This window comes from Geotrypetes seraphini, chromosome 18 (assembly GCF_902459505.1).
Source record: "Geotrypetes seraphini chromosome 18, aGeoSer1.1, whole genome shotgun sequence".
Lineage (NCBI taxonomy): Eukaryota > Metazoa > Chordata > Amphibia > Gymnophiona > Dermophiidae > Geotrypetes > Geotrypetes seraphini.
In genome coordinates this window covers 28134583-28146950 of record NC_047101.1, presented here as the reverse complement: position 1 = coordinate 28146950, position 12368 = coordinate 28134583, and the positions used below count along the sequence as shown (strand labels likewise).

The window sequence follows — 12368 nt, the reverse complement described above, 5'->3', positions numbered from 1 at the left end:
AGAGTTCCAAGGGGAGGTGTGTTATGGGCATGCTTAACTTGGGCATTTCTAGAAAAGCAGCACCTAGTATGGGAAAGCCTAGTAGAGCAGCACCCAGGTGTCTTAAGTAGCCTGGTGGGTGGGCTAGTGAACCATAGAGAGGAGAACCCAGGACCATAAGCTACTCTAACCACTACATTTATGGTAGGAAGTTTGTGGCCACCAAAACCCTTCTATACTGCTATATAGGGCATAAGGGCTATTGGGGTGGTAGACAGGTGGGTATAATAGGTTTGGAGGGCTCACCATAAATTATAAGTGGGTTATGGTGAGATGTATTTCTGGCATCCTTTATGTGAAATGCCCTCTAAGGTGTCCCACTGCTCTGTTGCCTTGTCTGTGGCCAGTTCATTGCAATGAGGGCCATGCCCACATCCAAATGGTCTGGATTTGGAAGTTTCCAACTTGGACATTTCTGTGGTCGAAAATGGGGTATAAAATTAGGCATCCTATGGGTTGGATGTTCTGTCGGTCAAGGCAATCAACTACGTGATTTTCCCCAGAAATTTTTGGGGGATGTCTAGCAGTTTGGCTTTGAAAAATGGCTGTTTCTGTGCTTCCGACTTTGCACGTTTTGCAGGAACTATCCAACTCAGACTTAGACGTCCTTTTTGAAAATGGCCCTCCTCGCTTATGATGTCTTAGCTTACAAGAAACTATTTTTGCAGATGTCATTTTGCTTTCATTGTAATGTCAATTTTCAATCTTACTACAGAGACTGTAGACCCAGAAGAACGCTATACTCCTGGGCCTGCAAACTAATTTTTAATGGGAAAATGGTAAATCCCCTGTGGAGCTCCACTCTGAAATCCAACATTTTGGGATTATTTGAAGAAAGGGACAACTTTAATTGAGTGAAGCTCTAAAAAATAAAGCTTCTAATTTCTTAAAATTCTATACAAGAAAGCAGGAAGTGCATGTGAGCTGGGTTGTTTTTTCATTTCTTAGGGTCTGCTTCCAGGAAAATTTGTCACTGTAGACCATCAAAGAGTAAGAGGTGGGCTTGAGCTTATCGCAACAGTCTGAGTTCTAATTATTTTCCCTTTTTCCTGCAGCCCACAATCCCCCTTTCATCACAGTTTAATGACATTAGCAGTGGAAGAAGTGTGAGACATTCAAAGCGTGAGTGCCAAATGCTCTCTGTTTGGAAATAGTATTGTAGCAAAATGTAATCCATTTCTAGATGTAGGGAAGAATTTCTAAGACTTTATTTCCTTCAAAAGTATTTCAGTATTGGATATACTATATAAAGATCTGCATAGTTCTTCCAATGTGCCCATCAAGGTGCCCAGATTCACACCTACACTCTGATCATGATAAAATGCTGGGATCAGAAATAGGGCGGTTTCAATTTGCCACAATGCCATTTCATTTCATTTCTTACCAGCCGTTCATCCATGGTTAGATACAATGATACGACTTCTAAAGCTTATTCTTTAACTTATGGTATCCCCCAAGGTTCCATTCTCTCCCCTTTATTGTTCAACATTTTTCTATCTCCACTACTGAGCATTTGCCAATCAATAGGCTTCACTACATATACATATGCTGATGATATCCAACTTTTACACCCATTAAATCCAGAGAACATAGAGGAAATAAACGAAATTAATAAGAAACTAGAGACAATAAAAAATTGGCTCCGCTCTAACAAGCTAGCCTTAAATATCCAAAAAACAAAATCACTCCTTTTCCCGTGGAAAAAAGATATACACTTGAGCATTCCATTTTCCCTTAACAATATTCAGTTAGTCAGTGACTTCTTTAAAAATTTTAGGTGTTATCATCGATGATAAACTCTCGTTCCACGATCATATAAGCAATACAGTCAAACTGTGTTTTTACAAACTATGTATGATATGTTCAATTTCCAAATTTCTCGAGCCGAAATCAATTAATATATTAGTTCACTCTCTGGTAATTGCCAAATTTGACTATTGCAACTCTCTATTAATTAATATTACACAAAAGGAAAAAAGACGCCTTCAAATAATACAAAACACGGCTGCTAAACTTATACACAACGGTAAAAAATATGATCATGTCACCCACCTACTGATTAACTTCCATTGGCTCCCAATTAGTTACCGCATTACTTTCAAAATATTACTTCTTGTATTTAAAACTTTAATTTTTCAAGAACCACAATTTATCAATAGAATGCTCATCCCCCACAATACTTCTTGGTCTCTTCGATCGACGGCCCAAAAACTCCTAATGGTCCCATCATTGAAAATCATAGGCAATAGAAAACATGACATGTTCTCAGTAATGGCCCCCCAACTGTGGAACGCTCTTCCCCAGTATATTAGAGAAGAAAAAGACCTTAGCCAATTCAAAAAACTTATAAAAAGTTACCTCTTTAAAGACGCGTTCAATCTTTAACTTTCTCTCTTCTAGATGAAGATATTATGGTGCAGTTTTATTTACCAATCCCATTGTTTTTTCCTTGTTTTTTGTCTATTTTCTTAAGCTATGAAGATGTAACTTTACCCCTCTATCCTTCACGTTTCGTGTATGTCTCTAAACTGTTAGTTTTAAGTTATTTTGCTTACTTATATAAACCTGTTTTACGAAGTTGTAAATCGCTTAGTAACTTGAATAAGCGATTCATCAAATACAAATAAAAACTTGAAATTTCACAGAAAGGCTGTTATATACATGATGCATTAATAGGTCTCTGACTGACTCTTTTCCACTTTGTATGAGTACTACAGAGGGATGTCCGTGTACCCCACTGTTGTTCACCCTAGTGGTAGATCAATTTGCTAGGGATCAGCCTTTAGAGGTCCCAATAGCCATTTTTTAACAGGAGCCATGAGGGGTGGGAGCAAGTGGTGTTTGCTCCTAGCACAACAGCCACTAGACTTCTAGACCAGGAAGGCCCAAGAGGCCTACTATGACTTAGGGGGAGGGCCATGTTTTGCTAGAGAAGGGAAGGCCAGGAGGGATTCAAGCTTTGCTAGGGTGGGGGTGCAGAAAGAAGAGGGATCACTTGTAAGAGTGGTTTTATATTGTTTCTGCAGCATAGTAACATTCATTCTTAATTCATCATTGAACAAACAATCCAACTATCAATATGTTCTATGCTAATTTTAGCCTTAAGATGTCTGTTGATTCTTTCCAGGATATGTAATTTTTCTATGTTTCTCTGGGTCCATTATTCAGCTGGCAGTGATAAGTGTTTTACTGACCACTGCCAGTATTGAACCTGAAAATTCAATGCCAGGCCATGTACAAGTACTGGCCTAAAATTTGAATATTGACCCCTATTTTTTCCATGGATGGTTTTTTTCCCTTAGGTTTCTTAAGCATATTGGTGGGGAAACTCCTCTTCACTGATATGGTAAATTTAGAGCTAACAGTTAGTGATCTTATAAGATCACCATTAGAAGGTTTTATTATTTTCATATGAAGTAATGTCTGATTTTCCTTTTTCAGCCCCTCCTCCTGTTGTCGACAGAACCAAAAAGCCTCCATTTGTTTATCCAGGAGCTCCAAATCCTGACAGAGATTACATACCGCAAGGTCAGTGTTTTTTGTGTACTGGATTGTTCTGCTGTTGTAACTCTCCCTTGTGATCCAGGAGAGAGTTACTGTAAACCCCTTCCCCCCACCCCACTCTGAACTCTACAGTAAATCAGTAGGGATGCACATTTAACCTCAGATTCTATCAACTTGCACCCAAATTTATGTCGCAAGTGTAAACTTAAATGTGAAGTTATAGAATAAGGGCAGTTGCACACGCAACTTAATTTAATAATTGGCTGTTAATTGAAGATAATTGCCAATTATTGGCTTAAATTTCTAGAAGGGCATGGATATGGGAGGGGATGGGCAGCTCAGGAGTGTGCCTAGGAGTTAGTCTCATGGGTTATAAAATTCATGGAGTTATGCTCCTAACTGCCAACAGTTAGCTGCGAGCTCTTACACTAACCTTTGACAGGACATAAGTCCTTGCATCAGGCTTAACAGTGACGGGTCCAAATGGAAGGAATTGCATGAAGAATATAAAAATGCCATCCTAGGGGCTAAAAAGATATATTACTCTCAACAACTATTAAAGACCCCCAATAGATCAACAAACCTTTTTAAACTAACAAAAAAATATATTCACAACGTCGCAAGGAGACAACCAATGCCTTAATACTGAGCTGAACAATGAAATGCTCTCAGACTACTTCGCTGACAAAATAGATAAAATATGGTCTCACCTCGACTCCACCATGCTACAGACATCATCCCGCCTTGACTCATCCAAAATAATTAAAACTACAATTGGGAACCTAACTCACTTTGAGACTGTCTCCCACATGACATCACCAAAATACCTAGACTCTATTCACCCTTCAAGCTCCATCCTAGACCCCTGTCTGTCACACCTCCCAGTGGCTGTGAAAGACATCTTTGTAGACTCCATCCTTCCTCTAATCAACACCTATCTACAAAGAGGCTTAGTGCTCACAAACTGGAAGTCAGCAGTCATCAGACTGATGTTGAAAAAAACCACACTCGACCCTAACGTGCCCAGCGTCTTTAGACCTGTCTCCAATCTACACTTTGTCTCCAAGATCCTGGAAAGAACAGCACTAAATCAACTACACTCCATCGACAAACAAAGAGCCCTATCCACTTTCCAATTGGGATTCAGAAAATTCAACAGTACTGACATTGTTCTTTTCGACATCATCGATGACTGCTGGAAACTCATGGATAAGAGTAATGATGTCCCACTGGTGCTGCTGGATTTCAGCGTGGCATTCAACACTATTGACCATCCTCTCCTCAATGCATGGCTCTCTAAAATTGGAATCCAAGATGTTGCATTACAATGGTTCACCTCCTTGCTAAATAATAGATCCCAAAGCGTACTGCTCAACGATGTGCTATTGAAACCGAAACCAATCAAATTTGGTGTTCTACAAGGGCTCTACTATCCCCCATATTATTCTTGTTGAGCCACTTATTGAACTTCACTATATCATGAAGTCTTTCGTTTCCTTTACCAAAGCTAGGCAGTACTTCAGAGAAGTCTATAATGTACCTGTACCAAAGACTTCAGACCCTCCCCCAGCTCCTGGAATGCTCTCTGTACTTCAAGCATGCCACTATCGGCCAGATCATTTGTCCCCAAGTGGATTACAAAGTCAGTTTCTTCTTGATCACAGTCGGAGCCTGCTTGGACACAAGTGAATAAAATGTAGTTTGCCAGCCAAATAGCATGTGTTTGTTGATAGCAGCCTCATCCTGTTGGGTCCAAAGAAACAAAGCTGGGTGGATTTTCTAAGAACTATGGTCTATTCCAAATAGTACACCAAAGTTCTCTTGTTATCTGATGTGTATACTCAACTTTCCCTGTTCTCTGCGAGAGGGAAAAAATATTGACAGGATAATAGACTGATTAAGGTGGAAATGCAACATAGGGAAAAATTTAGGATGAATGCATAGAGCCACCCTGTTATTGAAAATTTATTGTAAAATAGATCAGTTGCTAGATTCTGATGTTTAAATTCTTGTCACCAAAAGCAGGACCTTTTAGGTCAGGTACTTCAGTTCACAGGTATCAAGTACAGAGATAGGTTTCTCTTCTCCATGTTGGGAGTAGGAGCGATTGCATTAAGATGTACCTAAAGTGTTGGTTTTCAAATCCAACTCAGACAGAAGTAAAACATGCTCAACCACTTTTTATACGGCACATCTAGAGCAGGGGTCTCAAAGTCCCTCCTTGAGGGCTGCAATCCAGTCGGGTTTTCAGGATCTCCCCAATGAATATGCATGAGATCTATTTGCATGCACTGCCTTCATTGTATGCTAATGCATGCATATTCATTCAGGAAATCCTGAAAACCCGACTGAATTGTGGCCCTCAAGGAGGGACTTTGAGACCCTGCTCTAGAGGGATCTTTCCTGGAAGTTAGTAACACCAGCAAATACTTTCAGGCAAATAGTTACCCTCTCAACATCCAAGCTGTGAGGGTGATGTTGGACTGCAACATAGTTCCCTGAGTTTGCATAATCTGCTGTGCAAGGAGTTAAAAATTATTAATAATAAGCAAACACTTCAAAATATACTGCTATATCCTTATGAATATATCACAATGCAGTATTTAAAGCCTTTTAAATAGATCTTCAGAAGTGCCTCCTATGGATTCTGTTACTTCACTTTCCACAAGATATGCGGCACTCAGCTCATCATATGATCTTAGGCTTTTCCTAAGACTTATTTAATCATATCCTCTTTGCTAACAATCAATTTGCAATGATAATTCAACTTCAAACTTTAGTGAAATAATGCCAAGACTTAGCTTGTGTCAATGTTGGGTGGGAACTTATATTTCCAACATGGTTTGCCTCACTCCCCCCAAATCACCAAGTGCTACCCGCTGCTGGCTGAATATTAGGTGGATTAATTCTAATTGCTAGGGAAGAGCCTTCCATCTGTCCCTGTTCCCCTTTCCCTTTCAGTATTGGAGGAAAATGCAAATCATATTTCTAATTAACTCTCCAGAAATTACCACCTCCAGGTACCTGAAACCCTGAATTCATCACTGAAATGGGCAATGAGACAATCACCATCTTCTTGGGCATATTTTGAGGCATCAGAACTGACGTAGGGGCTTATTTTCAAAGCACTTAAGATATACAAAAGTGCCATATCATTACCGACATTTAGCTTAGCGCTGTTCTTTGCTAATTTTTCTACTAGGACAGCATTAATCTCTTCTTGCAATAACTTCCTTAGTAGTCTTCTCATCCTGACAGTGTTTTTCCTTTTGAATTCCCAGAATGTTTCTCTCAGATCTTTTACGTACCTTTTCCCAGTGTGCACTTGTCCCAATCTCTCTAAATTTGCCCTGGAGCACTACTTTTAAAGCAACCCATAATATACCTACTGACACGTCACCATTGTAGTTATCTCTTTGTTGCAAAGAACCCTCTTCTCCACCTTGTGAAATGTTGGTTCTTGTTTCAACAAAGACACATTAAGCATCCAAGATACCACTGCCACCAAAAGGATGACTTAACGGAGAGATCGAAGTGGACTGATGAGTAATCTTATCAAGTTATTAATCTAATTTTACAGGACATAGCCCTAACACCCAACCCAGTAATAATTATGAAAAAGTCAATTTGTGATTAGGACTAAAGAACATGAGAAAGCAAGTATAATCCCACTGCTCTGGATGAGACATTTAATGTAAGTAATAATAATAATAATCAGTTTATATACCGCAAGGCTGTAAAGTTCTATGCGGTTTACAATAGTTAAAAAAAAGAATAAAAGAAGTTGAATAGAACAAAAAAAGTTAAAAGCCAATAATTAGAGACACTAAAATGATCAAAATAGTGCATAATAAAATTTTTACGAATTAGCTGCCTAAATGCTTTGAAAACAGATATGTTTTTAGATGTCTCCTAAATTTCCCATAAATGTCAGTAAGCAAAAGCAATTGTTCTAAATCTGTACCCCGTAACGCTGCTTGATAGGAAAAAAGATTTTGATGATGTTTTTTTAAGTTTATATCCTCTAACAGGCGGAAAAACAAAATTCAGATTCTCTTATGTCTGTTGGTTGCAAAAGAGAAAAGCTCAATTATACAGTATATTTGGGAGCTAAACCAAACAAACCCTGTAACATTTTCACTTGGTGTGGCCTGACTACACTGCGATAGGTTCATGATGAGAAAGGAGAGATGTGATAACGAGCAGTTAGAGAATTTGTATAGAACACAGAATAGAAATCCAGTTCCTTTCAGAATTTTATTTCTTATATGCTCTCCATAATTTTTTTTCAGGGAAGAAGCTGCCATTTCCAGAGGTGGTAAGTTAATTACTGAAACAGAATATTTTCACTGGTGCAATAGAAACATAGAAACGTGGAGTATGACAGCAGAAAAGGGCCAACGGCCCAACAAGTCTGCCCATTCGGATAACCCACTCCCCTAAGCACTTCCTCGAAGTGAACCCACATGAAATTGCAGGATTTACATGGTGATTTCATAAAGCCACTATTTAAAGGTGGAGATACACAGTACCATACAGATTTCAAAGATGTGAGGTGGAGCATGATTTGGTTAAGACAGAAATCTATACATGTATTTCCCATTTTACAAAGGGAAGGCAACTTTATGGGGAAAAGAACTCACCGTCTGGTTTTACATTAGCTCAAAGGCTTGCATATCATTTTAAGAAATGCTCATTTTAACTATGGCTTTACACAAAGGATTAATGAAGTCATGTTTCTTAATCCACATTGTTTATTTCTGCATCCAAAATGAACCAACATAAAAATTGTGGCCTCACCAATTAGCTGCATTTACATGTCTAGTTTTGTAAGACTGGATAGCTATTGTACATATGGAAGTTGCAAAACATGGAAATTGCCTGGTTTGTGCCACTTATTTTTCCCACATGTATGGTTGCTCCTGATTTGCATGTCAACAAATATGCATGCACTTTTGTATGGCCTTCCAGGTATTATACAAAAAGCTCCACATTTGGCCGAGGCTTTAGTAAAATACCACCGACCTGGATGTGTGAATTATGATCTCCACATAAGAACATAAGAATTGCCGCTGCTGGGTCAGACCAGTGGTCCATCATTACCAGCAGTCCACTCACGCGGCGGCCCTCTGGTCAAAGACCAGCACCCTAACCAAGACTAGCCCTACCAGTGCCCGTTCTTGTTCAGCAGGAACTTGTCTAACTTTGTCTTGAATCCCTGGAGGGTGTTTTCCCCTATAACAGCCTCCGGAAGAAGACGCTGAAAGAAACTTAAAAGAAAACACACTGATATACAAGCACGCTATAAAGCACAGAACTAGAGAGAAACATTTAGTAACATAGGCAGCCGAAGCTGCTCTATCTTGTGTCTCAGAGTAAATCACTAATTTATACATGCTCTAGTAACATCATAAAGAATCCCTCTTTCTCTCAAACGTTCAACCAACCAATACTTTCAGTGTGACTGTCAAACAAAAACCAGTGACTTTCCCAAAAATATTGTGCCCATATATTAATTAAGAAAACAAAAACTTAATTCTAACACAAAGGCTGCAAAATCATGCTAATGTAAACATCATAAAAATATTTATTAGCAATAACTTCTCTGGCTGGTGACCACTAAAAATGTTCTTGCCGAACCTCATTTCAAATTCTGTCTCAGGGATATATTCAAACTCAAGCAGACCACGGAATTTAGGGCTCCTTTTACGAAGCCGCAGTAGCGGTATAACGCGGGTAATAGCGTGCGCTAAACCGCCAGACGCACTAGCCACTACCACCTCCTCTTGAGCAGACGGTAGTTCTTTGGCTAGCGCGGGGGTAGCGCATGATTAAAAATTGCGCGCACTAAAGACGCTAACACGGCTTCATAAAAGGAGCCCTTAGTTTCTTTCTAAAAACCACTTGTAAACTCATCCAGAACACCTCCTTTTAACTGAAACAAAAGAATAGAAAGGTAGGAAATTCTGGATTCATACTTTAAAAATTGTGAATCCTATGGGTCTTACTGATTTTGTGGAATGGAACATCATCATTGAAGATACTTTTTTTGTGAAATTCTGCTGAATGGAATTAGTATCATTTTTTTTTTTAAAGTTCAATAATGTTTATTAGAATTTTCAATAAAACAAGATAAAAAGTCAAACAATAAAGAACAATGAAGACTGTTCAATCTTGCAGGATAATATAGGGTAACAGCAGTATCCAAGGTCAAAAGATATAAGGAAAAGTAGAATGAGAAGTAATCATGATATACACGCAAAATACATACATTAAGGGCAAGAGGGGGTGCAGTACTCTAATACTCTCTGCCACATCTTGTTAAAGTTTTCAAGTTTGTTCATGTTAGTTGCAATCAGTTTTTCATATTCGCATAAGTACACATTGTATTCCACCATTTGTTAGAGTTCAAAACATTAAAATCTTTCCAATGAAATAGGATTATCTTAATAGCAATTAACAGAAAACATTTTAACAATTTAGCATCATAGATGGACAAGGGTGGTGAAATGGCAACTCCCCCATATATGACAATAGTGAAAGTGAGAGGCGCTTGTATGGGTAATATATTGCATATTTGAGACCAAATTTTGGACCAGTAGGATCGTAATACACTACAATGAAAAAGCATATGATCCAATGTACCAATTTGCAAAGAACAAGACCAGCACAAATTAGAGTTGACATTAGAAATTTTGGATAACTTGTGCGGGGTCCAATATGCTCTATGATACAGAAAAAGGACTAATTGCTTAGATGTTGCTGATCTGAGTGAGTTAAAAGAGGTAAGCCAAATGGTTTCGCAAGCATCAAGAGAGAGAGAAAGGGAGGTATCAGTGGCCCAAACTGCCGGTAATGCTGTTGAAGGTATTTATAAGATTTGAGTAGCTTATACCAGGCAGAGGCCTCACCTCTCTTTAGACAGAACACCTTACACCAATTCAATATTGATGGAGTCTCATGAGTTAATTGTGACAAACCCAGCACCAGCACTAGCCCAGTCCCTGATAGGATTAAGTGCAGAAGAATGGACCAGATTGATTCTGGCGCTCAACTTGAGGCTGACCTCCCTTGCCCCTATAATCAAAGTGATAGTGAGCTGGAACAGAGGCAGGCAGGTTGGCAACAGCAGCTTCCGGGCTTTAGAACAGCTAAAGAAGCCACAAGGAAAGTAGCTGCAGTAGAAAAACCCAGGCAGAGGAAAACTGCTGTAGAGCCAAAACCCATCCCCCGCTACAGGCTGAAGGGGATTGGCTCTGGTCTGTTTAAAAGCAGGCAGAGACAAGCAGGAAGAGGAGGAGCGAGTGATGAGGGTGAGTCACTCCCACAGCCCAAGGCAGGAGAGGAGCTGTGGAACAGGGCAGCAGAGGAAAACGTGCTGGATTATCCCATGCAGGATTTGGAGGAAGTCTTAACCCCTTCAAACTATCCAGTGCTGGCCCTAGGGTAGAAGGCCAGTTAGAAGGTATGGAATTCTGAATGAAAGAATGCAGCAACAGAGAAACTGTTTGTGTTTTGTGTTTTCTTTTTGCATATAGTTTTTTTTTCTCTCTGCTGCCCAAGTTAAACCTGAAGAAGGGGATATATATATTGAGCTGTATAAGCATAGGAAGTTGGAGAATAATACTTGCCTGAAGTCTGAATCAAGTTATGCATTCAAAGACAAGTTTGTGAACCAGATGCAGGCTGAACTGTTTAAAGTGCAGTTGGAACTGTAGGAAAGTTGCTGTGACTCCCGTTGCAGGGAGCTAATTAGATTAACCGTCTCAGCTGTGTGATTTGTGCCTGCACGTAGGAGCTGTGAGAAAAGCTGAACTGCTAACAGAGTGTGCTGTGACGATTTTTGCCTACTGAGTTCTTGTCTGCTTGAAAATGTACTGTAAGTTTGATTTTTGCCAATTTACTATTTTTGTTCAATGACCTGCAAAGTGATATGGTTTTGCTGTTGCATATCTTTTGACCTGGAGGTCAGAATAAACCATTTATGTTTTCCTAAAGAACTCGTTTGCTTGGTGATATAGTGAAACCTTGTACTTACCCTATATCTCGAGGGGCCTAGACCGTTGTCTGGGGCCGCCTAAAAATCCTGAAGGTACCCCTAGTTGAAGGGGACGCGCCCGAATCTGTGTGTTTGTCACACGCCAGCCCTGAACTGCAAGGGGGTTTGTGACATAATGGAATTGCATGACAGCATTTTGAGATAGAGTGAGATAATTGCATCCATTTAAAAAAATTGTGTGGGCAATAAATGGTAGGTTTCAGAAAATTCTGCAAAGGAGGACAAGACCTTATCGCGATAAAGTTGAGAGATAGACCATATCCCAGCTTTGATCCACGATTTCCATTCAATATATTGATCCTTTATAGTTACATGCGGATTGAGCCAGATGGGAGATGACGTAGTTGAATTCCAGGTGACATCCAAAAGAGCATCCATTTCTCTAATGGCTATTGCCGTTGACTGAATCATCGGATCCGATGTATTTAAAGCTGTAGGAGAAGTAAACGGGAGGAATCTCAAATACAGTGGTGCCTCGCATAACGGACGCCTCGCACAGCGAACGCTGCGCACAACGAACTTTATGTCTTGATCCGTACAACGAACTTCGTTTCACACAACGAAGTCGCCCGAGCTGCATCCTTCCGCGCAGGCACTGCGCTTAACTGCCCTCTCTCCGCCTGGTTCCCTCTTGCCCCCCCGACTCCCCGACACGATCGGGGCAAAAAGGAGCCCAAGCCCTCTTGCCCCGCCGATTCCCCAACTCCCCACACAATATCGGGCCAGGAGGGAGCCCAAGTCCTCCTGGCCACGGCGACCCCCTAAC

General features: G+C 40.0%; 1 protein-coding gene across 2 annotated transcripts in view; it reads left to right on the top strand.

The window, feature by feature from the left end:
* LCP2 (lymphocyte cytosolic protein 2) overlaps positions 1-12368 on the top strand; it is a 200844-nt gene that overhangs the window by 110785 nt on the left and 77691 nt on the right. For both annotated transcript variants that reach the window (XM_033927610.1, XM_033927609.1), the window contains exons 9-11: positions 1095-1161; positions 3481-3567; positions 7836-7861. In XM_033927610.1, the coding sequence (XP_033783501.1) occupies positions 1095-1161; positions 3481-3567; positions 7836-7861 (180 nt within the window). The remainder of the gene's footprint in view (positions 1-1094; positions 1162-3480; positions 3568-7835; positions 7862-12368) is intronic.